The 27,581-nt window shown below is 39.0% G+C and overlaps 1 protein-coding gene across 1 annotated transcript in view; it reads right to left on the minus strand.

Annotated features, from left to right (window-relative positions):
* Positions 1-27,581, minus strand: part of LOC129764578 (uncharacterized) — a 64,015-nt gene that overhangs the window by 2,832 nt on the left and 33,602 nt on the right. Inside the window, exons 5-9 of the mRNA XM_055763786.1 lie at positions 22,662-22,863; positions 22,503-22,602; positions 22,235-22,441; positions 9,296-9,537; positions 8,837-9,238 (exon numbers count right to left, since the gene is read on the minus strand). Of these exons, the coding sequence (XP_055619761.1) occupies positions 8,837-9,238; positions 9,296-9,537; positions 22,235-22,441; positions 22,503-22,602; positions 22,662-22,863 (1,153 nt within the window). The remainder of the gene's footprint in view (positions 1-8,836; positions 9,239-9,295; positions 9,538-22,234; positions 22,442-22,502; positions 22,603-22,661; positions 22,864-27,581) is intronic.

The raw sequence follows: 27,581 nt of genomic DNA on the forward strand, positions 1-27,581 counted from the left end.
AATGTTTTCTTAGGTTAAATATTATTTTTGCGGTACATGTTTCTTTTTAGCTGTTTTTTATTCATTGTTGTGTCAATTATTTCGCAGTGCTGATTGTATATACGCATCATGCGATTGATAGGGGCGTTATTTGCATAATTTGTTCTGGATGTTTTGGTTAGAAACAAATTTCGCGTTCTTAGTTGACGCCCAGGTACATAGAAATTTAGTTTTTTTAGTAATTCAGCTGACTGTACTCGTTGCGAAATTAGGTCATCAACAAAAGAAAGCATTGCAAATTCACGGCGTTCTTTTAGTGTTTGGATGTTTATGAGCATGCAACGTGCTTCATATGAAGGAAGTGGAAATGAGGTCCAGTTGAGTTTACGAAGTGCAAATAGAAGAAACTGTTTCTGGACTGACTCAATGCGTTCTTCATGTACGACCATATACGGGTTCCAAACGATGTTACAGTATTCCAGAATAGGCCTTACATATGTAATATATAAAAGCTTTATTGTGTATGGGTCCTGGAAGTTATGTGAGAAGCGTTTGACAAAACTTAACACACTATTCGCCTTATTTATTACAGAGTTGTAGTGTTCTATGAATGTGAGTTTACAGTCCAGGACGACGCCTAGATTCACATTTTTCTACATTTTGATTTCCAAGACATATTACAATATTTGGTACATGTTTTTTTCTGCTAAATGTTATAGAGTTGCACTTTTTCACATTCAGTGTTAGTAGATTTTTATCACACCAAGTATGGAATACATGTATTTCGTTTCGAAATGCTTCGATGTCGTTTTCATTTCCAATTTCCGCGAAAAGCTTCATGTCGTCGGCATACACAAGTACATTGATACGCTTGAGAACGAAGGAGATGTCATTAACGTACAGAATGAAAAGAAGAGGACCAAGATGAGAGCCTTGTGGGACTCCCGATGTGACTTTTACTGGATTTGAAAGAGAATTTTGAAAATGAACAATTTGTTCACGATTTGTTAGATAAGAATTGAGCCAGTTTAGGAGTCTTTGTTCCATTCCTATTTTCTGCAATTTGAAGAGTAGTAATGGAATGTCGATTCGGTCAAATGCTTTACTGAAGTCAGTGTAAAAAGTTTCAACGTGTTTGCCATTCTCCATTGCATTCAAAATAAAAGTCACAAAAGCCAACAGATTAGTTGCAGTTGAACGGCCTTTGAAGAAGCCATGTTGCATACACGTAATTCTATTCTTTACTTGTTGGAAGACTTTTTCGTTGACTATTGCTTCGAATAGTTTAGGAATGCATGAGATAATGGCAATTCCACGATAATTACGTACGTCAGATTTAGCGCCTGATTTAAAGATAGGTACCAAAAAAGATTGTTTCCATTTTTCTGGGAATATTCCAGTTTGTAGTGACATATTGAAAATGCAATGTAAGGGAAGGGTGAGTTCCTCAGCCAGGTTCTTTAGGAATATAGGTGCTATTCCGTCAGGTCCTGGTCCTTTTGTTCCGTCTAATTTTTTTAGTGCATGGCATATTTCCTGTTGTGAAAGATAGTTCACCGATATGTCATTTGGATAATCCGGTAAAAATGAAAAGTAGTTCCGATCGCGATTTTCTTCGGAAAATGTGGTATATACTTCCTGAAAGAAATTTGCAAAGAGATTACAAATTTCGTTCGAAGAATTCCTCACATCCTCATCGAGATGCATCTGCGATGGGAAGTTATTGCTTTTGAGCTTAGACTTTACGTAATTAAAGAATTTCTTCGGGCATGATTTGACTTCAGTTTCGACCTTTCTATTGTACTCTTCGTGTGCACTTTTAATTGCAAAATTTAATTTTTGGGAAATATTTTGATATTCAAGCAAATTTTGATGACTTTTGTCTATTTTGTATTTTTTATGTGCTTTTTGTTTTTTATTCTTTAGATTTCTTATTTGAACGTTAAACCAAATAGGATATTTGCTGGTTGAATTTCTTCGTCTTCTTTTCTTCGGCACAAATTCTGATATTATGTTATTCAGAATTTCGTGAAGAATATGTACAGTTAAGTTGACATCTCGTTCGCTGTTTAATAAAGTTTGCCATTCTATGGCTTGTAGGCTACATTTGATTGCTTCAAAGTTCGTCTTGTTATATTGCGGTACTTCTTCATACTCCCAGTCGATGGGCAATTGTCTATTATGTATAAAGATTGAGTATTCAATTGCTGTGTGAAATTTTTCATTTTTCCAAAGAGGAGTCATGGACTCATTCACACAAAAGTCGTCGGTGATGTTAGTGAATAATAGGTCTAGATAATATTTTTGGAAATTTTTTACATGATTTATTTGGTTAAGACCGAGATGTGCAATTTCGTCAAATATATATTGTAGGGTTTCATTTTCCCCGACGACTGGGAGTAGAATGCATTCATTATCATTATCGGGAATGAAGTCTACTTTATTTTGATTGAAGTCGCCATAGATATGCAATTTCACTTCTGGTTCTAGTGTTTCTGCAATTCGATTTGCCGTCTGAAAAAATAATTCATACGATTTTTTATTTGCATGTTCGGGTGGGAAATACACAGAAGCAAATATGTGTACTTCGCCAGCTATAGATAATTTTGCCCATACATGCTCAAATTCTTTATGTTTTTCGGTTATAAGTTCCTCAGAAGTGAAATTTGCATTAATGGCAATGAGGACCCCTCCTCCAGACTTCTTCTGCGATAACGATAAGTTGCGGTCGTGCCGGAATACGTTAAAATTATTTCCAAAAACTTCTTCGCTTCTTACGCTTTCGTCCCAGCTAGTTTCAGTTGCAAGAATTACATTGAAAGAAGCGGGTAAAAGATTTTGATGAATTTCCTTCATTTTTGCTGGGCTTTTCATGCGATTGAAGTTTTGACAGTATATCAAAATTTCAGTCGCATTCTGTTGAGAAGGCGGAGAAGTTTTTGAAAGACTAATTCTACTTACTTTACTGTTTTGATTTTTTCGACTACTATTTCCCTCTAAGGGGCGCGTCAACGTCGTTGAAAATTTAGCGGACTGTAGAACTTTGTAGATGCTTCCCTAGCATGTTGTAGCCGTTGCGTGTGTTCACTGGACAGGAATGCTCGGTGTGATGTGAGGTCTGCCAAGGCGTCAATGCGTGAAACTCCCAGCTCTTCGTGTACTTCCAGGAAAATTTCACGCAAAAGGTTTGTGTCTGTTGGTAGACCTTCAGCTGCGAGCATTACTGATGCACTAGTTCTTGTAATTCCACGAATACAAACAGCCGTTGTTTGGTCGTGGAGGAAGGACAGATACGTCCTCACTGTGTCCATTATTTTCGAGTCCCGTAGGCGTGCCTTCAAAAAGCGTCTGTCGCCGGCAGCAGATTGCTCCGTAATTCTTATTATAGGAGGTCGCATTGGGTCCAGAAGAGGAGAGCCTTCTCCAGGTGCTGAATTCGATTCCACAAGTGTTAGCGGAGTGGAATTTGCGTTTGACGTTGATTGGGTGCTGTTGTAATGCGGCTGATTTTCTGCTCGGTACGGGTTGATTGTTTCGCCCTTCCTGAAATTGATGTATTTCGGGACCGAGAGGCCAGCAATTGGATGGTCGGTATTTGATGGTGGGCCAGCAAACTGCACTTTTGCTGAGGCCAGCAGTTCCTTATCCGATTTATCGGCGCGTCTGTGTTGATTTTTGTTATTCGCATTGTTGCGAATGTGCTGGCTGTTGTTGCGTGCAGTTTGTTTTCTTCGCTTTCTGTTGAGTTTTGCTTTGTCGGCTGCTTTTTCTTGAAGCCTACGAATTCGTTGTTTGGCATCGAATTCCGACCAGTCCGGTTTCCAATGCCATTTATGGTCAAAGCGGCGCCATCCTGGAGAAGTGTGGTCTTCCTTCGTATGAACTATTTTGATGGATGCGCGGCTTTCAGATAGTTCCTCTTCTAAGCTTACAGTTGGCTTGATAGTATGGGGGACACTAGAGGAAGACAAAGCACTTGCCATTTCATCCATTTGTGTTTTTACTTCGCACGCCAGTGTGATGTGCGAGTCTGTCAAGTCAGTTTTTAGGGACTCGAATAATTGGGGCAGAAGGTCGATGGAGTTTGTTGTTGTTGAATGTTTTATTTCCATTTCTGCAACGGCGACTGATGCCGCTAATTTCGCTGCTGATTCTACTGCTGCGCTGTTGTCCGTTGGGGCTATTTCTAATAGCGATGTTATGGCATTTTTGATTTCCGCAGTGCTGGTTTTTGTGTTGCTGAAGACTTGCGAGACGCTCTTTTTTATATCTTGCAGCATTTCTTCTATGTTCGAGAGGGTTTCATCGTGTGTTGCACTGAGCGATTTGAAGTTGTTTAGTAATTTATGATTGGCTTCGAGTGTCATGCCAATGTTTTCGTTGATTGATTTTAGTGGCTTCACAAGCGACTTCATGCGAAGGTTAGTTATGAATTCTTCTTGGCAGTCCTGACATAGTGGCAGCATGAAGGATCGCAAAATTTCTTCATGATTTCGTTGCGCTCCCACACAGGCGGCGTGAAATTGGCGGTTGCATAGCAACGCCACAAAAAGCGATTGTCGCTGAGCGCACAATTCACTATTCCGCACTTCATTACACTCGCGTCGATAAAAAAAATGTAAATAAATAAAGTGGAGCGCGCGGGTCACGTCGTAAAAAAGTAAGATTGTTTACTAATAAAAAAAAGTTACTTAAAAATATACTGGAGCGCTGGTGAAACCGGTCAGCACTCAACGACGGTTGACGACGGAAAGTTACTATGTTCTTCTAGTCTAAAACTTTCTTTTGATACATTTTTGGGCATTTTTCATAAATAACTGTATTCTACTAGTCAAACCTTTTCATTTGATACCCATATTGATGGGGTTCTGAGAAAATAGGTAATCCGCCATTTTGTAGTGGCCGCCATCTTATATTTGTATTTTTCATAAATAACTGTATTCTACTGCTCTTTCTTCTGATACCCATATTGGCTTTTATTTAAATATAGAATTATTATACAAATTATTCAAAATTTCCGAAATTCAAAAATAAAATACTCCGGATAATCGAGTCCGACCTGTATTAATAATATCTTGACAAATATTGCGAATATTTTTGAAGGCTGTGAGCCGTTTAATCGAAGACACAACTTCCAATGCATAATACTTAAATGTAGTACAAATAGTTATTATTTAATAATTCATCAAAGTTTGATGTGTAAATAGCCATCAAATAACACCATATAAAAAAATCTCATGCCCAGCATTATACAGAACTACTAAAATTGTAAATATTGGATAGAATAATTCTATGAAGTCTTGCCAGACGAGTCATTACTGATTTTGAACATAATTTTTTTTTTTCATGCGAATTTCAATACTTTCGAAATAATCTCTTATTTGCACTGAGTGGGGGTGAGAATGGGTCAAGTACAAAGTTGAATCCCATGCCAACCTTCTATAGAAAATTGTAGTTTCGTTTCTCATCGTGAAATATTAGATCCGTATTTTTCATTTTTTTCATCAGGGTGGCCATTTCAATTTTATGGTGGTTCGAAAAATTCAATTTGCTCGATTTTTTCCAAAAATTATCTTTTTTCAAAAATTCATAACTTTTGAACTTCTCGGCCGATTTAGATGATCGATATATTAAAGTAAAACCAATGAGCTAGTTTTGTTTGAAAAACATTAGACTTGAAAAAAAACACAAGATTTTGTGTTCGTAATTATTGATTGTAATTGTTTTTCATAGCTTACATGGTTTCGGAACTAAGGTGATCATATTTTTTATATATATATTTTTTTTGAAAGCTGAGGTTTTTTTTACATAACATATCCGAATATCAGAGATGTGTTTTTACTTTTTGAATGATTTTTCAAAGTTAACATGTTTTCAGTTTTCGTTCAATATTCCTATGCGACTGGACTACATCTATGCGACTAGAATCCAATTTATATGCATATGTAGTGAGTTTCTGAACAGTTTGAAATCCATTGGGGGTTACCAGCACAGGTTCGTATCCTGTCTACAGCGCCAAAAAAGTCTCCGCCTAGATAGGTTCTAAGCGAAGTTCCAGAGTGTTGAGATGAGTAGAGTAGAGAATCCTGTCTACAGTGCCAATAATGTCTCCGCCCAGATAGGTTTCTGAGCAGAGTTCTAGTATGATGAGTAGAGTAGACTGGCTACCCGATGATGTGGTGAGATCGAATATAATCAAGACGCTTGATGTATACTGATCGATGATGTATTTGCGACTGACACTGTTCTGAACATTTCTTGCCCTATTTATACGATTGGTCCCATAGTCATTTGAATAGCGCAATTGTTGTATGGGTTGCGTCTAGAATATTCGCCATAAACAATTACACTTTGTATAGCGGGTTCGTTTCTGTCTGTTCCGTATCCTTTGACAATTCGCTTGTTATTGTTCGTTTGTTGTGATTGTTGTTTTGTGTTTCCTTCTGCCGTTTGTGTGTACACAAATAGGTAACGTTCTTGCAGGCAATTGATCCTAATGAAGAGGTTAGTGACAATGGTGACCGGAATAAATCGCCACAGTAAACAACTGCAACAGAAACAACCGCTTAGAAAAAGTGTAGTAGGCTAGAAATATTTGGCGCGGGAAAAACATCATGTGCCTCACATTTCTATTATAAATTTATTCTCTTGTTCTCGTTTTTCGAAATTTATTCTGAGGACAATGTAATGGGGACGAAGTCCCCATTTGGCGAGGATAAGGAATCGAGGCGGCCCATGCCGCCAAGATGACGCAATCCGAGTCCACCGCCGACCCGCCGTCGGAAGCGGCGGTGTCTCGCACGCAAACCTGGGATCCACTGATTGCCCGGTTAGTTTGAAACATAGGATACGATCCTTTAGCAATGTCCGACCGAGCTCTAGCGAGCGTCGGACGGTATACGTCTGCCCGGGGCGTTACGTTTGCCTGGGGCGATACGTTTGCCCGGTTAATTCTTGTTTTGAAATACAATACCGCGCCACAATATTTATAGCCTACTACACATTTTATAAGCGGTGGTTTCTGTTGCAGTCGTTTTCTGTGGCGATTTATTCCGGGAACCAGTGACAATAACTATTTTAATGCATAGATACGCTAACCGTTCTCATTTACAGGTGCGGATTCAGGCCTTCTGCTGTTGCTGCTGTTTCTAGTGTTAAGTGTTTGATAGTTTTATAAATTAGTTTTGTAGATTTTAGTTTGAAAATAAAGTGTTCAACAATTGATCGATGTGTGTGTGTTTTGTTCCTTGATTGTTCGGCCTGGGCCGTAACATGTAGTATTTCATGTGGATTCAAATTAGTATATCGATCATCTGAATCGCCCTGGTAATTTAAAAGTTACGAATTTTTAAAAAAGTCATTTCTGGAAAAAAAAAGGGAAAAAGTGCGCAGTGGATGTGGGGCAAATGTTCGCACTGTCGTTTCGCTCTCAAAAAAATTATAAAATGTTTTCAACAAAATTTTTAACGGGACCCACAAGAAAAAAACTAAGCATCAACAAGGTAGCCTTGAAGCATCAGATTGCGGCAGCCCTCGGTATTTCTGAATCAGCTCTGAGGAAGAGGCTCATATCAGTAAGTGATTTATGATTTAGTTCTTCTTTTATTGATATTTCTATTTCTGCTTGGATGTGCCAGTGAACACCCAGGGCGGTTTAAAGGATCTGCCGAACCATTGCAGAGCAATGGACAAAGCTTTCTAAAGTATGACTTTCAAAGATTCACGGCGCCTGGCGTTTGATTTTACGAAAGCCAACAACCTCCAGCACTGATTCAACCAAGTTGCAAAACTGGCAAGAAGGGATTGGGCATCTAGCTTCATGAGGAAACATCGTCTGTCTCTACGAATCCCACAACAGCGCAACGAAGCAACAGCGCTCCAAGGCAAAGCGTCGGAATCCTCAGAACCGTTATTCAAGAGGAGAAAAAAAATGCTTAAAAATAGTTCAAAATGAGTTTCAGATGAACTTTATTTACTGGTGTCACAAACGTTAAAAATTGAGTTTTTTTGAAAAACAAAAAATCACAGAAAACCAAAGTTTTCAAAAAAAAATTGATTCCAAATGTCTTAAAATGGCATTACTCGTCGAGATTTAGATTTATCTCCAAATTTTCTTTTTTGTCAAAAAAATTTTTTTTTCGGTGCTTGGTCGTATTTCCGCCTGAAAAATCGATTTTTGACAAAAAAAAAATTTTTGAGGTAACTGCAAATCTCGACGTGTCATGCAATTTTAAGACATTTGGCACCAAATTTTTTTTTTCAAAAACCTCGATTTCCGGTGATTTTACGGTTTCCAAAAAACTCCAATTTTAACGTTTAAGGCACCGGTAAATGAAGTCCGAGTGAGCTAATATTTTGCATAGGGTATATTATCGTGCAAATCAACATTTCGTAGCAAATTCTGAATGAAATATCCAGATAACCATTTTTATTGGCACCCAAAACCCTACTTTTCGTTTCGTACTCCAAAAAAAAACTAAATTCCAGAATGTCCATTTTTGACCAAAAAAAATTTGGAGATGACACTAGATTTCGACGTTTCGTGCAAGACATTTGGCATCAAAATTTTTTTTTCGAAAACCCCGATTTCCTCCCCCCTTGGGTGATTTTTCGATTTTCAAAAAACTCAAACTTTGACCGCTTTGCGCCACTCTCCCTTAAGTCCGATTGAGCTGATATGTTGCATAGGGTGTTTTTTCGAAGCGGTAAACATTTAGTATAGAGTAACTTTTTGAAATTTTAAGGTCGATTTTCTTCCCATACATTCATTGGCACCCTAGAGCGTACCTTTACCTCGCACTACTCTAATTAAAAGAAAGAATGTTCAGAATGTTTTCACTGTCCGAATCATACTCACCCTGTAAAGCCCGCCAAACGAAATGATTCCCCGCCTCGATGACCTTGCGCCCTTTGGCGATATACTTGCTCCGCACGTGTATCGCCATCGGATGACGGGTCCGTTTGGTTCGCACCTGAGTGTACAGATACTGATTAACGGCCCAGTCTGGTACCTCGGATAAATTTGCCGCAGAGCTGTAGAAGAACACCGTACGAAAGTGGAACGAGTGCACATCCTGTTCATCTATGCGTTCCAGGAACTCGATAAGCGGTCGCTCGGGATGCTCCAGCTGGAAGATGAACTCATCGAGATCCACCACCGCTATGAACCGAAAATTCCCCACGAAGGCGGCCCGATAAACGCAGTCATTTATCGCAGCGAAAATCCCCGCGTAACGGAGCTCCTCTTCGTGCTTGTAATCTGCGGGTGTTGATTTTCAGAGCCAGTGTATGTCATTTAGAGAGTAAACTTTATTACCTTCCATTCTCCAGTCGAACACTTCTGCCAACCGCCTTCGTCTGTAGTAATTCATAACTCTGTGAACAGATGGCGTGGCGGATTGATTGTAGAAATAAAACCGATTAGATCCCTGCCAGCGCCAGTACTCAACGTACTCAACCATCCTCAAAGCGTTGGTATAGTTGTTGTGAACTGGGCCGATACAAACTGCCAAACCATGCTCCGGCACTGGATTGTTTATAACTGCCTTCATAGGGTAACTGGAAATTACGTATAAGAAGAATAGCACGTAAGTAGTATTATAAAGGGTGTGTCACATCAAATTGCATCACGAAAAAAAAGCTGTAGAAATTTAATTTTTAGGAATTATATCTTCAGCTTTCGCTTATAATCAGATAAGAGTGTATAGATCACGTTGGCCATGCTTCACTGTCAATTTTTCGCAAATTTGGAAAAATGTCGTCGAACGAAAAAGAGCGTCGTGAATTAATCCTGTGCACTCATTTCGAGAATTCGGAGTTGTCACATCGGGACATCGGTAAGATGCTGGGAATCGTCCAATCCACGGTCAGCAGAGTACTAAAACGATACTTCGAGAACCTAACCATCGACCGGAAGCTGAAGAACGGCAAAAATGGATGCTCCGTCAGTGAAAAAGATCACAAGCGCGTAGTTAAGCAGTTTAGACGTGATCCGAGAAGTTCGGTCCGGGATGTCGCCAATAAGCTGAATTTGTCAAGTTCATTCGCCCAGCGGACCAAGCAGCGGGAGGGCCTGCGTACATACAAGGTTCAGAAAGCTCCTAACCGCGACGAAAGGCAAAACATGGTGGGGAAGACGCGAGCCCGGAAGCTGTACACCGAAATGCTGACGAAGCCGCATTGCCTGGTAATGGACGACGAAACCTACGTCAAAGCGGACTTTCGTCAGCTGCCGGGCCTGTTGTTCTTCTCCGCAGAGGACAAATTCAGCGATCCGGAGGAGATTCGCAAGCAGAAACTATCCAAGTTTGCCAAAAAGTACATGGTGTGGCAAGCGATCTGCTCTTGCGGAAAGCGGAGCGCCCCCTTTGTGATGACCAGCACGGTAAACGGGCAGGTTTACCTTAAGGAGTGCCTACAGAAGCGCTTACTACCACTATTGAAGCAGCACGAGGGCCCGACCATCTTCTGGCCGGATCTCGCTTCGTGCCACTATTCAAAGGACGTGTTGGAGTGGTATGAAGCCAACGGGGTCACCTTCGTGCCAAAGGAAATGAACCCGCCCAACGCGCCGGAGCTTCGCCCAATAGAGAAATATTGGGCGATTATAAAGCAGGCCCTCCGGAAGAACCCAAAAGTTGTCAAATCGGAGGCGGACTTCAAGAGAAAATGGATTTCTGTTAAAAAAAAACTACAACCTGACGTTGTACAGAACCTTATGGACGGGGTAAAGAGGAAGGTGCGAGCATACGGGCTTGGGCTCGAAGTATGAATAAAAAGAAAATGCCAAAAGTTGTTCAATAGTTTTTATTTTACTGTCTAAAATTTTCAAAAGGATCGGTCTACTGGGCGAATTTCTACAGCGTTTTTTCCGTGATGCAATTTGATGTGACACACCCTTTAATTTCCAATAGTATCATAATTACAGTGTATCATTCTTTCTAGGTAACAATATAAGTATAATGTGAAAAATAAATTAAGTTAATTTTGCGAAGGCAGAATGATCCGCTTAAGGTTAAATATGTACCCTTTAGGTACGTGTTGCTATCTTGAAGATGATTTCATTATGTCCCTCTTCTAGAAAGCCTCGTTCACATTGACATTGATATTCACAAAAAAATGACAGCCGATGTTTGCAATCTTTCTCTTGAGGTGAATTTATCACCAACAAAATTAATCGCCATATACAAGAACAGGTGGTTATCTTTTAGTGCCAGCTTCTGCAGGGTGTCGACTCAAAACCCCAAAAAAGAATCCCTGATTTTCCTTGATTTTCCAGTAATTTTTCAGAAAAAATCCAGGTGTAGACTGGTAATCAAATTATTTACTAGTACTTTAGCTGTAGTTCCTAAAACATTCAGTTAGCTCAAACAATGAAATTTGAAAACGTCTTTGAAATCTTCCAATAAATGAATTGTTTGTGATTTTCAATTGAGATAAACAGCGACTGAGAAGTGTCGTTAAAGATTAACAAATGGATTTACTAACACAGTTCAAAGTTTTCTTTAAGGATCCTTAAATACTATTACAGGATGAGTCATTTTCATTTTGATTCGGGTCAATTTCACGTCACTGTTACAATTTTAACGAAATACATTTTCTTGTAATCTTTCGGCTCCCTTCTGTGCGTTTTCCAAAGTTATCTTCGTTTCACCTCCAGAAATTTCGATTCTGCTTCCCGTGGCCGTTTCTTTAATTTTCTCATTAATTAATTCATTTAACGCATAAGCTTCTTTCTTCCGACTCTCCTTGTCTTCTAGATAAAAAGAATGAGAATTTCGAACTTGTTGAATTAACTAGCATAACATTTTTTATTGGTGCCTATCTTCCAAAGTAAAGCATAACATCATAAACTTGTCGCATAGCACAACCGTTTCCTCACAGATGTTTTCTAAAAGCATTTGGTATTAATGGAAAAACCCTCTTAACGTTGGGGTTTCCACACGAGTGACAAAAGCCCATTTTTGATAAAAAAGCTCCGTAAACCTATCATTTCTAAAAATGCTTCAGTCGTTCATTTTTTGGATCATAGTGAACAAAATTGTTGCTATCAATATTGTTGCAGTACTAAGTCAGCTGGAGCTCTACTGAAACGTCCAAAATCCGTTAAATATCAGAAGATCAATAGTGTCAATAGTCAAAAGTTTCTCGAAATCGTTTTCCAGTCATTTTTTTTTATCGGAATTCAATCACCGCAAGATCAAGGACATATCAATGCTTCATAAGCTTTAAAATAGTGCTTCGCATCCCAGGCGAAATTTTAAGATTTTTCTGTCGTAAAATTTTGGCGAGTTTTTCTTTGAATCCATCAAATTATTGATGAACCGTGTAAAATATTCAATCCTAAGCTACCCAAATTCAAGAGTTTTTTATCTCTATTTCTCTACTGGACTCGCGTAAAATGACCAATTCACGTTGAAACCGTCCATCGACACAAGAAGAAGTTTGTTCAAATATATTGGGTTGGGGAAAAAGTTATCCATTATTTTCTCGGGACCTGGCTTTAGTGATCAATATCTCGCGTAATATCGATCATATCATTTCAAGTTTAGACTTGTTGTAATAGTGACAATATTTTGCTGTTTTTTTTTAGTTTATTCCATTCAATTGTGAGTTACAGGGTGTCTCGCATTGCAAAATTTCCAGAGTGATAACAAAATGGTATCAAGAGATGATTATAAACATCTATTGCTAGAGTTTTCACCAATAAGAAACAATACTTCTTTATAGAGACATCATAGAGCTACCATTAGAATGGCAACAAATTTTGCAACAATACTTGACCCAAATCGGACAACCCGAAGCATATTAAAAAAAGTTTTGAATTTCACCCACAAATAATGGATTACTTTTTCCCCAACCTAATATAATTCCCAAACCTTCTTTAAAAGCTCCAAGTTGATCTCTGATGCTCGTTCCGTCATGTAACGATTCGCCACTCCCATCTCTTCTTCATTCCAAAATCTAACATTCAGATCCATCTGCAGCCTCTTTGTAGTCTTGTTCAAAGGCTCATCGAAACCAACGACAGAGTATAGCGTTTCAAAGTTTCATCGAGCTCAGATTTAGGATACGAGACAAAGCCAAACATCATCATAAAGCGCTTTTTATCACGTCATATTTAGACCTTCTCAGCTTTTGGTGTCATCAAAATTTTCTTCATTACTGCAATAATCAAAATTCTAATTAGCGGAATTTAGTTTTTTTTCAGATTGATGACGAAATTCCCTGATGTTCCGAGATATTCCCTGACTTTCAAGGTTTTTCAAGGTAGTCGACATCCTGTTCTGACTATAAGATGGATGTATGATAACCATTCAATTAATGAAAGAAAAGCCAACATTGTCGAATACTGGTTTATACGAATAATGAATTAACGTCAATACGACCTATTAAAAAACTCACATAACCTAAATCATTTTGCAGAATATTTAGTGTAACGCCATTCAGATTGGAACGAATATTCGGATTAAACTCTCCCAATATATGTGGATATTGAAAAAAAACTCGCTTGGATTCAAGGAATGTTGATTTGACTGCTTCGATTGCTGGTAGTCAAGAAGCAAGCTGAGGTATTTCCGCATATCTCCTTCAGCTTCATTGTAGGCGGACTCTGGTTTAATGGTATTCGATGATAGACTCAGCAAACAGAGATTTAATTTTTACAGCCGTTCCACGAAGAAATCGCTTATAGCATGTGAACTCGACCAGCCTGAATCAAGAGGTGCCTTTACTGTGGCTCGATTATTGAAGTTCTAAGAATGTCTGCTAGCGTGAATCCGAGGAGATATAATAATATTTAAGCTGAGTAACATACCTGTGTTGTTCCGGATGTTGTGAATCATTATCAAGGTTTGTTCTTCACTCAAATCTAAGATTGGTAAAATTTCACGGGATGAGTTCGATCGATGGGTATAAAAATGGCAAATTGTAAAAAAATTTGAGGGGCTGGTTTTGTAGGGTTTGGAGTTTTTGTAGTTTTGACCAGTAGGCCCTACCCTATGATACGGTCAGATAACTCAAGTGTGAGTGGATATGGGCAATATAAAAGGAGAGCACGGCATTCCGAGGGAGAAAAGTACTGACACGTCTTAAAAGTCCACACATTGAAGCTACTTTACTTGCGACCCTGTTTATGTGAACATCCCAAGATAAGGTAGAGTCTAGATAGACCCCCAGATATTTGAACGAGTCAACTTTTTCAATTATGTCAGCGTTGTTAGCTAAATTGGTGTTGTGGAAGTGCTTTCCTCGACGAACGGAAGATCATGTACTTGCTTTTTTGTAAGTTCAGCGAGACAAGATTAATCGAAAAGTAATCCGGGAGCAATCGTAAATCCTGATTCATGTTTGACAGGATTACATTCAAGATAGAATGCAGATAAAATATAGCTGTGTCATCAGCAAATAGCCTGAGTGTACCAGTGAGATTTATTTGTCTTAAATCTATATATATTAGGTTGTCAAAAAAGTCCTGCGGTATTTCCGCGAGGTGTCGTTGTAAGCGCGTAGTTCTAGTTGTATTTATTGTATCGAGTCATTCTATAGCTTGTTGAAAAGGTATAGTCCTTGACAGTGTTTTGTTTGGTTAAGTCGTTCGTGAGTTATAGTGTCGCAAATATGGAGCAAAATAAGGAGAAAATCCGACATATTTTACAGTACTACTATGACAAAGGCAAAAATGCATCTCAAGCTGCCAATAAAATTTGTGCAGTTTATGGACCCGATACAGTTTCCATTTCCACCGCACAACAATGGTTTCAACGTTTTCGTTCTTGTGTAGAGGTCGTCGAAGATGCGCCACGCTTCGGAAGGCCTGTCGTCGAAAATTGCGACAAAATCGCTGAATTAGCCGAGAAAGACCGGCATAGTAGCAGCCGTAGCATCGTCCAAGAGCTGAGGATAAGTCATCAAACCGTTATTAACCATTTGAAGAAGCTTGGATTCACAAAGAAGCTCGATGTATGGGTGCCACACACGTTGACGCAAAAAAACATCTTTGACCGTATCGACGCATGTGAATCGCTGCTGAATTGCAACAAAATCGACCCGTTTCTGAAGCGGATGGTGACTGGCGATAAAAAGTGGGTCACTTACGACAACGTGAAGCGCAAACGGTCGTGGTCGAAGCCCGCTGAAACGGCTCTGACGGTGGCCAAGCCCTCATTAACGGCCAGGAAGGTTCTGCTGTGTGTTTGGTGGGATTGTCGAGGAATAATCTATTATGAGCTGCTTCCCTATGGCCAAACGCTCAATTCGGACCTGTACTGCCAACAACTGGACCGCTTGAAGGTAGCACTCATGAAGAAGAGGCCATCTTTGATAAACAGAGGCCGCATTGTCTTCCATCAGGACAACGCCAGGCCACACACTTCTTTGGTGACGCGCCAGAAGCTCCGGGAGCTCGGATGGGAGGTTCTTTTGCATCCGCCGTATAGTCCGGACTTTGCACCAAGTGACTACCACCTGTTTTTGCCCATGGCGAACGAGCTAGGTAGTCAGAAGTTAGCCACAAAAGAGGCCTGTGAAAATTGGCTATCCGAGTTTTTTGCCAATAAGGAAGCGAGCTTCTATAACAGGGGTATTATGAAGTTGGCATCTCGTTGGGAACAAGTCATCGAACAAAACTGCGCATATTTGACTTAAAACAGATGATTGTAACTAATTTTATGAACAAATGAAAATTCAAAAAAATACCGCAGGACTTTTTTGACAGCCTAATATATAAAAATGGATTTCTGTCTGTCTGTCTGTCTGATTGTTATGGATTGGAAATTACTGATCCGATTGACGTGAAAATTTGTATGTTGGTGTTTTTGGGACCGAGGACGCTTTTCATTATATTTTGAGACCACTCCCCTCTCTCTAAGGGGGAGCTGCCATACAAATGAAACACAAATTTTTGCATTACTTGAGAATTAATCAAGAAAATGAAACGAAGTTTGGCATGTGGTAGTTTTAGGGTACAACAAATGATTCTATGGTGGTTAGATACTCCTCCCCCCCTCTCTTAGGGGGGCTGCCATAGAAATTGTTGTATGTGTAAAAGAAGCCTCTACAGTAGACCTATACTCTGCATCTGAATTATTAATTAAGCAGTTGAGTTTGTACAAGCAAATTGAATACACGCTTTCTGTTAACGTTCCGTAAGACATCACAACATGGCGCAGTCGGTTGTTGAGTAATGAAAATCAAAAAGGAACGGACGAACACGGATAGGTTTGATCTTCGGATAACGTTGAAGCGGAAAAAGTTGCCGTCCAGAAACTATCTGGATAAGTTCAAAGTCGAACAGAGTGCGCGGATAGCTACGCTGCGGGAAATTGGAAGACCTCGAGGAATATTGAGTTCAACATCAGAAGAATCCATTGGAAACCCTGTAATGATGGATAGATTTAAGCGACCAGATGCTTTGGAATTATCAGGAAATATGGCCGAGCATTGGAAAAGGTTTAAGCAGCAGTTGGAATTCTTTATGATAGCTATTGTATGATGCAAAACTTGACAAAGTGAAAATTGCAACTCTTCTGAACCTGATCGGAGATGATGCGGTTGAAGTATATAATACGTTCGTGTTTGAAGGTGAAGAGAGAACGTATGTCAAAGCTGTGGAAAAATTTGACGCCTATTGCAACCCACGGAATAATGAAATATACTCGCATTGGAAGTTTTATTCTCGTAACCAGGCAGAGGATGAACCGTTCGAACATTTCTTTACCGACCTCCGTACAATGTTTAAGGATTACAATTCTCTGGAAGGAGACAAAATGGTTCGCGATCGCATTATTTTTGGCTGCCGCAGTACTGGGCTGAGGTAAAAACTGATAACTAAGGATTGTACAAAGGACGTCGCGATGAAAGAAGCAATAGAAGCGGCGAGGTTGGAGGAAGTGAAGAGAAAACAACTGAACCTCATCAACCGTGGTACTTCCAACAGCGTAGTGGTGGAGGCGGTTAGCCGAGGTATGGAGGTTATGATCAAACGTGCACCGCAAAGAGGAGATCTTGGCAAATGGAAACGTCTCACAATGTTATTACTGTCTAAACACTCACACGAAAGGGAGATGTCCGGCGTATGGGCAGCAGTGTAGGAGATGTAGAAAAATACGAACGAAAGAGCTTGCCGAAGCAGACCAGTACAAAATCGGGAGATCCGTGTGGAGAGCCTCGACCATCCAATGAGTTCGAGAGGTCAACGCTGTCATCTTTCGCTGAAACCGGATGCTGTTCCTGTTCAACATCCTCCACAACGGGTGGCGCTAGCATTAAAAGAGAAACCCAAGAACAAGTTGAAGGAGATGGGGAGTTCTTTTTCTTCCCCGTTTAACCGATGTCACTACACCACTAAGGGAGCTGCTAAAAAACGGTACGGTCTTCAAATGGTTGCAGGTTCTTTTGGATGCGGTCACTAAAATCTGAAAAATGATAACCACCGCACCAGTACTGAGTGTTTTTGACGAGCGCAAACATATAGTAATCCAAGCGGATGCGTCGAAATGTGGGATTGGAGCGTGCCTACTACAAAATGGTAAACCGGTAGCATATAGTTCCAGGAGTCTTTCAGCTTGCGAAAAAAATTATGCACAAGTAGAAAGAATTTTTGGCAATTCTCTTCGCGTGCAAAAAATATCACCACTATATTTACGGATGAGAAGTAAAGGTGCAGACCGACCATAAACCCTTAGTGTCGCTAATGGAGAAACCTGTTTAAAAAATTCATGCATCAAGGTTGCAGCGAATTAAGATTAAGCTCTCAAAGTACACCAGCTTAAACTCAATTATGTACCTGGAAAATACATGTACCTAGCCGATTTTCTTTCTAGAGCATAGAGCATTAAATCAGAAGAAAGAGCATCGAGTAGTCTAGATTACGTGGAACAAACTATAAACATTTCGGAAGGTAAGGCAGATGAATTTAGAAATGAAACACTTAAGGACCCAGTTCTCTCCAAATTGTTGCAACTGTACCGCTGTGGATGGCCCAATGATCGGTCTAAACTCCCTGAAGATTTCCGGTACTACTGGCAGTTTAGAGATAGGATGTATTAACACATTAAGGACCGCAGTTTTTTGGGGCAAACTTGTACGCTTCATTAGTTCGGATTCTACGAATGAGATCGTTTCCTCAGTGTGGATGAGATGAAAGCGAACCATCGATATGACTTGTAAGATTCTTGGCAGACCAGGGATTTACCCATCAAGTGTAGAAAATACGAGTTATTTCGTGTTCCATCCGTAACAGACGGAACGCGGAACACGAGAAATCTCGTGAGCGGTCCGCAAAGTGTTAAGACGGTGGACTGCTCTGCCGTAATCTCGCAAAGTGACGCAAGCGCCAGAGGGAGAAATTTTCAGTAGGAGACTTTTCATAAAATTGCATGTATAATCAGCATACGCGAACATTACGAAAATCTGATCTGTACAAATTGTGTACAATTGGTGGAAAAACATTGCCATCGGCTCGATTTTTGGAAAAATGCAGTTTTATTTAAGCTATGTTACCAACACCGGTTTGTTGTGGAAACAGCAAATTTTAATCGCTGTTTCCACAACCGATTGGCGTTCATCCATCGAAGTATGGGAGAATCTGTTTCCAAATATTTTCTACAACATGCCACCGTTGAGTGGAGCATGAGGTAGCATCAGGGAAAAGAGTTCTACACATTTTCCGTCTTTGTAGCGTGTGTCGAGCGGGCCAACGTAGTTGAGAACCCGATTGCAACTACTATGGACAGCACCTTCTTTTCCAATTCAAAATGTAATTGAAAACATCCGTGTTGAATAAGATAATGCCGTCCGAAATTATCCGATGTGAAGCAAATACAGTTTACGCGAGGATGTTTTGAGTTTTGTTATAAGATGCGTTTCGATGGAGATTTTAGAAGAGTGCAGCTGTTCAGCAAATCCGATATTTATCTTCGATCAACTCTCAGCTTAAATTCATCCGAAAAAGACATTGATCAAGTGAGGTAAGTAAACGTCGTCAAGATGCTTTGTCTCTTGATTGATGTTGTTATTTGAAATTCGTTGTCCCTTCTCGTTCGTTCTGTGCCATCAAAACGGATTAAAATCACATTGCATCAGACAAAAATTACGTAACATTATAAGGGAAATGGCGCTTGCGCCATATCACAGTTTAAATAGCGCTTACGCCATTCCGTTTTCAAGCTTTTACGGGGTCATTTTTTCACATTTCTATGAAACATCGCAGTCGTTTGAAAGGATTTGGTATTCTTTATCGATCTATAACATAAAAGGTAAAATGTCAATTTTGCCGCTTGCGTCACTTTGCGAGATCACAGCAGTGCTGTTCATGGAGGAAAAATATTCGTTCCTGGAAGCATGAGACGCCAAATGCTTAACTTACTTCACGAGACGCATGGAGGAATTTGGAAAACGAAAAAAACGAGCTGCTACAATCTTTTTTCTGGCCCCGGATGAACCAGGACATAGAGGAAACGATTTCAACATGCGGTGTCTGTGAGAAATTTCATATATCGAACGTCAAGGAACCACTCATCCCCCATCCCATTCCTGAACGAAGTTTTGAGCAATTGGGGAGTGATTTCTTCCAATTTGGAAGGAAGACGTTTTTACTGATAGCAGATTACTTCGCCAAATGGATACATGTTGCGGAAACCAAAGGTAAATCAGCAAAGGATGTTTTTGAGGCGTTCAAGTGTGCTTTTCCCATCTACGGCATACTAAAACGAATTGTATGTGACAATAACTCTTTCGACTCTGCAGCTGTGAAAGATTTCGGTTCTAGATGGGGATGCAGTATTGTGACGAGCAGTCCAAACTACCCTCAATCCAATGGGTTTAGCGAGAGGTGTGTTCAAACGGTTAAACGAATGATGCGGAAGTGTGTCGACGATGAGGTAGATTTATTTTATGCGTTGTTAGAATATAATAACACTCCAGGATTAAGCGAATCACCCGCGGAGAATTTGATGGATCGGAATTTACGGAATTACGGCGGAGAAAAAACTGAAAAGAATTAATTATAACATCGTCAAAACACAATTGCAAGAAAATCAGCGGAGGTATAAGCAGAATTACGATAGAACAGCACACACCAGACCTGACTTCAATGAAGGTGATTTGGTGCCTGCGCAAGATCCTACAACGAAAAGATGGGTGAAATATAGAGGAAATTAGCTGAACCTAGATTGTATGTTGTGAGAACCAATTCGGCAGCTTACAGGCGAAACTCTAGATCCATTAGGAAGAAAAATACTTGAAGAGGGGAGGTGTTGTATGTGTAAAAGAAGTCTCTACTGTAGACCTATACTCTGTATTTGAATTATTAATAAAGCAGTTGAGTTTGTACGAGCAAATTGAATACACGCTTTCTACTAACGTTCCGTAAGAAATCACAACAGAAATGGAGCACAAATTTCTGGATTACTCGAGAACTAATCAAGCAAATGAAACCAAAGTAGGATGCAATAAATGATCCTATGGTGGTTAGATATTCCACCCCCCACTCTAGGGGGAGCTGCCATACAAATGAAACACAAATTTCTGCATTACTCGATAACTAATCAAGCAAATGGAGCCAGATTTGGAATGTAAAGGTTTTAGATGACACGAAACATTCTTATGGTGAATAGAAACTCCTCCCCTCTCTCTGAGGGGGGGGGGGGACTGCCATACAAATGCAGCATATATTTCTGCATAATTCAAGAACTAATAAAGCAAACGGAACCAAATTTGACATGTGGAGGTTATAGGTGGCAAGAAACATTTCTAAGATGGTTCAACACTCCTCCCACCTTTCTAAGGGGGGGCTGCCATACAAATAAAACACAAATTTCTGCATAACTCAAAAACTAATCAAGCAAACGGAACCAAATTTGGTATATGGAGGTTTTAGGGAGCAATAAATGTATTTATGGTGGTTTGACACTCCCTTTCCCTTTCTAAAGAGAGGGGAAGGGTGATGAATAACTCGAGAACTAATCAAACAAATGGAATCGATAAACGTTTCTATGATAGTTCAACAGTCCTTCTCCTTCTCTGAAGAGGGGCTCCCATCCAAATGAAACACAAACTTCTACATAACTCAAGAACTAATCAAGCGAATGGAGAAAAATTTGGGCTATGAGGGTTTTTGGGTACGAGAAATGTTCCAATGATGGTATGGCACCCCTTGCTACTCTGAAAAGGAGAGTTGGTCCCATAAAAATAATGCAAATATTTGAACCAAACATGATAATTGAAAATTTTCGGAAAACTGAAGGAAAATAGGAAAATTCGAAAAAAAAATCAATTCGCATGTGTTCTATAATTACATATTGACAAGCGTTGTTAGTCCATTTGATGTTTGCGGAGCGAAATTGATCTCCGTACCGAAAGTGGAAATGAATTTTAATTTGATAAAACACACTCCTGTATCGTCTTCTATCTATACAAATAAAAATGGATCGCCGAATGTGTTGATAAGAGCAAAACTCGAGAAAGGAATTGCCCGATTTAGGGCTATCTTTATCCTATCATGTTTTTTGTATCAAACATATATTCCATGTAACGGAGAAACATGTTATTTGCAAGTGGATGAAAAATCTTGCACGAGAAATGTCTCTGAAAATAATCTGATATTATAATGCCAAGTTTTGGTAGAAGTACTAAAATTTAATAGTAAAAAAAATTTAAAGGGTAGATTAGAAGATCAATCTATGAATAGTTCTGCGATTGGACCCATGAACGTGCGCTTAGTAAGAAAACGTGGATGTGATAAAGAAAAATAAATTTTGCGCGGGACGAAGTTTGCCGGATCAGCTAGCTTGAATATAAATTAAACCAGTAATAAATCTTAAAATTCTAAAAAAAATACAAATTTGTAAATTTGTAAACTGCTAAAGTTGCACGTATAAAAGGTGAAAGGTATAGAAACACATTTAAATATGAATTAAAATAGTACTAAATCTGTAAATCCTCAAAAAATTTCAATATTTCAATTTTTTTTTAGTACTAAACCTTTGATAATATTTCTCGATACACCATAGCGAGATGCACTTTTACTATTTTTTCAAATTTTTATCTCGAAGGTGTTGAGAATTGCGTGCAAAAATTGTCGTTGGTACACCTTAGGGTTTCAAAACAAATTTTCAAAATTTCTTTTTTGGTATTCCATACAATGTTATTCATAGAGCGGGTGATTTGGCCTGACTAAAGGAGAATTTTGCCATTTTGCCCGAAAAATATTTGGCCTTTAGTCAGGTCAGATTTGACAACTGCAATATCTACTCACTGTATTCTAATGAAGCTAGTGGCATTTATCATGCTGGGTTCCGCATCGTAACTCAAGCCAACCTCTCCTGGAAGGAAGACTTTTTTGTCTTTCCTGCTATAAGAGAGTTGACACACGACGAATGACGCTGTGAAGTTCAGACCTCTATGTTCGCTGATTGGTTCCACAAAATCCGCCCGCTGACGTGATTTACGATAGCGAGAATGCCTTTGGGAAATGAACGTGTTCGTTAGTCACCTAGCCAAAAATGATATTCATCCGAACATACTTGAACTCACAGTAAAAGATTCCACGAACTCGCAAGGGAAGGACAGCGATAACTCGAATACTACCGTAGGGAATCAATCCGTCTTCTTTTGGTATGTTTTCTAGGAATTGAAAATAATCGAAACAATGGTTTTGTTTACTACCTTCAATCAGTTCTCACCAAGTATCTCCAGCCGCGGATCGTAAAATGCTGAGAAGATTCGACATTTTTTGCTGGGATCTCCGATGTCTCTCCAATGATCCACATGAATCTTGTGGTAGTCCGAGTAGAGCGTACCGAGCATCAATTTCACCTCATGTGGGGAGGAATCGGTAGGTTTAATCGTGTGGTAGACTATTGGTCCAGCTTTCTTATCTGTTGCCTGTAAACAATGACACATTTGTTCACTATTCGTCACAACAACGGGTAGTGCTCCACTTACATCCATTACATACTTATAGAAGAACAAAGATAATCCAAAACTTACGACTAAGGCCACTATAGTGATTTTTCTTATGCGTTTGTTGAAGTAAGTTGGCCTGGAATTGGTCATTTTGTTTATCTTTTATTGAAACCATTCATTGAAACACTCCCGTGAACAAATCTTCCACAAGCAAGACAATCAACCATAACTAAAACCAAGTCAAGGTTGATATGGTTGAAAACCATCTTTTGTTGTCAGTGATGCAGTTGGAATAGAGTCGGACACTTCGCTTTGCTTGATCGTTTTGTTTTTTGCCTGCTATTCGAAATCGTACTAATTTTGGTATAAAGGGTAAACGATAAATTTTTGTCTTTCTGGAATAACTTTTTGGAGAAGTGTGATATTTGATTTCGAATGAGCGGCAATATTTTGAATCGTGTGAAGCATCTGTTTTATTCAACATTTTAATGGAAACTGCTGCGGTATTGCATATCTTCCCGTCCATTGACCGTAACATGACTTAATTACCCCGAACCGATGGTTATCAATCAACTTCCCACACGTACCGTGAGTAATAATTTTGAGAGATGAGCAAATAACCAGTTTGATAATGGACTCCTCATCGGTTGGTGAAGGTTTGGCAAATTTACTGAAAGTTCGATGGCGTTTTTTCTCGGTGGAAACAGTTTTTTAACAGTTCACCCATTCCAGGTTGCGTTTGGTTTGATCCAGAATCTTTTCAACGTGACTACGACCAAAATACTACCCAAGTTCCAGCAACCCACGGAGAATCCCCTGGCAGAATGGATACGAAGATAAAAATAACAAAAATGCAAAGTGTTTATTTCTATTGTTCAGTAGAATGTTGTAATTAATATTAAAAACAACTAATAAATAAAGCTGTGGCACTGAATTTCGTTCAGAATGAGTTCCAAGTGTCTAAGGGATCGTCGGAAGTTTCGCTTTAACATGTGTCGCATCATCATTCCAAGAGTAGACTGAAAATGAAAAACAAGTTCCGGTGTTCGAAACAAATCATCATAAGTGAGCCAAACAACAGTGAATACTTCTACTCTGATTTGCACTAGCATACGAACTACTTTCCTAGCTGATGAAACACAATCTCAATCCCAATTTGGAAATGTTGTTGTTTTTCAGTAGGTGTACAAGTATAATTTGCCGTTTTTTTATGAAAAATGCAAACGTTTGGACCATGAAACTTACTGCTAATCTATTCTATGTATGCTCCATCGGAAGCAACAAGCTTGACACATCTTTTAGGCAATATACGGTTACCATGGTGGTACAGGTCTGGATGTTTTGGAGCGATTTTAATTACTTCATGAGATCCGAATCGCTCTTCAGAAAGGACCAACGCCATGGACCGAAACAAATTGTAATCTGTGGGAGCAATGTCTGGGAAATACGATGGGTGAGGTAGAACCTTCTAGTTCACTTGTTTGATCATTTTCGACAAATCAATCAACATCCGGTCAGGCGCTGTAATGCTGTGAGATTCTGGTATGTCCATTCACCTATTCCGGTCGTTTTCCTCTTCTGTTATAACGCAATAATTCTAGTCGGTACTGTTCGCCAGTGATAGTTTTAGACGGTAGATGCCTCTCATTTAGCCTTTATTTTTTCGGTGTCTTTCCATGTCTATTATAATCCAAAACATTGCTTTTTATTTATTTAAACTACTTCTACACATACCGCTTCCATCGCCCTTCAAAAAACAAGAGATTAGCTGTACTTTTTTTCATAAAAATGCAATAAAACTTTCTTCAGGTGGCATATTCCCGGTACGGATTTCGAAATTTTCAATGCGATAACAATATTTATCGTTTACACTTCAATCAAATGAACATTACTACGTTCCGGAGTCATACCTTTCAAATACATGTGCTCTCAACTGAAAACATGATGCCAGTAGTACACCATTCGACACATATTATAAATCCGTAATGTAACATTTGTGCACCAAATAAAAGTCCCATTCTGGAAGAATACAAATTCAAGCGGATTTTTTCAATAATGTATGTGAATCGACCTGAATCGAGTCCCAGCTTGGCAGAAGAACTGAGCGCAAGTGTAGAACGAAATACAGCAAATCCAGGCTGGCGATCATAACCCAAACAGATATGACAGTACATTCAACATGAACAACATTCGATTTAATAGTAACGAATCCAGTAGCAGGAACAATAATCAACGCAGGAACATCATCAACAATCATCAAACGAAAAACAATACCGTGCTTCTACCACCGGACAGAGTACTCTTGGCAGCGGCTAAACATCAGTTCTCTAGGCCACCCGAAACGAATCCACGAATGATCAACTCACAAAGAGGAGAGGTGCTTAACCCATATCCTGTGGACCATCAACCTCCACACACAACGCAGCTACATTCATCGTCTAACAGGTGCATTCCATGCTGCTGTACGACCAATAACGGTTGCTCGAGTTTTCACCACCACTGACGCATTCTTCGGATGAAGGTCTACTTGAAATAATTATTTATTGTCAAAATTTCAATAGAATGCGTAGTGCGGCGAAAATGAAACAAATATATAAAGCAGTTGATGCTTGCCTGTACAATGTTATACTGGCCACTGAAACCAGTTGGAACGACACAGCGAAAAGTGAAGAATTATTTGGTAGCAATTTTACGGTGTTTAGGTGTGATCGAGATTTGTCATTGTGTGATAAAAAATCGGGGGGTGGTGTACTCATTGCTGTTAATGCCCTGTTAAACGCAGTTCGTATTCCTAGTGAACAACATAAAGAATTTGATGATGTGTGGGGTAAAGTATGTATTAATGGCCAAACACATGTTTTTGTATCTATCTATTTCCCTCCTAATTTTGCCAAAAAACATTCTTATGAGAAATTTTTAAATATTGTAGAGTCATTTGTTGATGAACTCGACCCTAAAATTAAAATCCATATTTACGGGGACTTCAATCAAAATACAATTGATTTCATTGTAGACGAGGAGAACGAATCAATCTTACTCCCGATTGTAGGCGAAAGTGAGACATTGCAACTTATTTTCGATAAAACAAGTCAACTAGGTCTATGTCAAATCAATTCTATTTCAAATGAACTAAATTGTTTCCTAGACTTGTTGTTTACTAATTGCACAGAAGATTTCCATGTTTCGAAAGCTGAATGTCCTCTTTTGAAAAATGAAAAATTCCACACCGCTATAGAATACTCTTTATTTATCGATAGCACAAGTACACGCCCCGCCGATTGCGAATTTGAGATAAATTTTGATTTCAAAATAGCAGACTACGAGCAAATTAATTGTAAGCTTAATGATATAAATTTCATTTCTACTTAAAGATGAAAGGAACATAGACAAAGCTGTTTTGATGATAATCTGTATAGAATCATAAGCGAACATGTTCCAACAAGAAAGAAAAAACATAATACAAATTGAAAAAAACCAGTATGGTTCACCCGTGATATTAAAAATCTCAAAAACAAAAAACAAAAAGCTCATAAAAGATACAAAGCAAACCAAACTTTGGATAACTTAACAATATACAAAGATATTTGTAAAAACCTTGATACGAAAATATCACTACATTATGAAAGCTATATTACAAGGATAGAAAATAATATTAAATCCGATCCTAAGAAATTTTTCAATTTTGCCAGCGATAAGATGAAATCTAATAATTTCCCATCAAGTATGAAATTTGGAGAATACGTTGGATCAAATGATAGTGATATTAGTAATCAATTCGCCCGTTTACAAATACACAACAAATATCGTGGTTCGAGATTACGATTATTTTTCGTTTTTACCCGAATGTGCAAACTCGGTCTCAACTGATAATATTACCGCTAACGAACTTCTTGTCGCGCTGGAGGATCTAGATTCATCTAAAGGTCCCGGGCCGGATGGTATCCCTCCAATGTTGTTGAAAAAGTTGGTATCGGCTTTCGTTCATCCTTTGTCCTTGCTTTTCAATTTATCGCTAAAATTCGCAATATTTCCTTCTGTCTGGAAAAAATCATTCCTACTACCCATATTCAAATCTGGTGACCGTTCTGACATAAGTAACTATCGTCGCATCGCCATATTATCTTGCATTCCCAAATTATTTGAATCCATTGTCAATACTAAAATGTTCAATCAGTTAAAACATTATATTTCACCGAATCAACATGGTTTTTATAAAGGAAGAACCACTGCCACAAATCTGTTAGAATTTGTATCCTATTCTCTTGCGGTAATGGATAGAGGCAACGTTGTCGAGACTCTTTATACAGACTTCAGCAAGGCTTTCGACAGAGTTGATATTCCAATGGTTATTTTCAAGCTCCAACGTATGGGAGTAACTGGAACTCTATTGAAGTGGGTAGAATCTTACCTCACCAATAGAACGCAGTTTGTTCGCTTTAGAGGAAAAATCTCTAGTCCAGTGTATGTCACATCCGGAGTTCCACAAGGTTCTCACTTAGGCCCTTTACTTTTTATCCTATTCGTAAATGATGTGTCACTAGTATTAACTAACCTCAACATTCTAATATATGCTGATGATATGAAATTGTACATGGAAGTAACCAAATGTAGTGATCTTGAGATTTTCCAACAAGAAGTAGATGTTTTCTTCGAATGGTGCGTGAAAAGTCTTTTAGATATTAATGTGAAAAAATGTA

Source organism: Toxorhynchites rutilus, chromosome 2 (genome assembly GCF_029784135.1).
Source record: "Toxorhynchites rutilus septentrionalis strain SRP chromosome 2, ASM2978413v1, whole genome shotgun sequence".
NCBI lineage: Eukaryota > Metazoa > Arthropoda > Insecta > Diptera > Culicidae > Toxorhynchites > Toxorhynchites rutilus.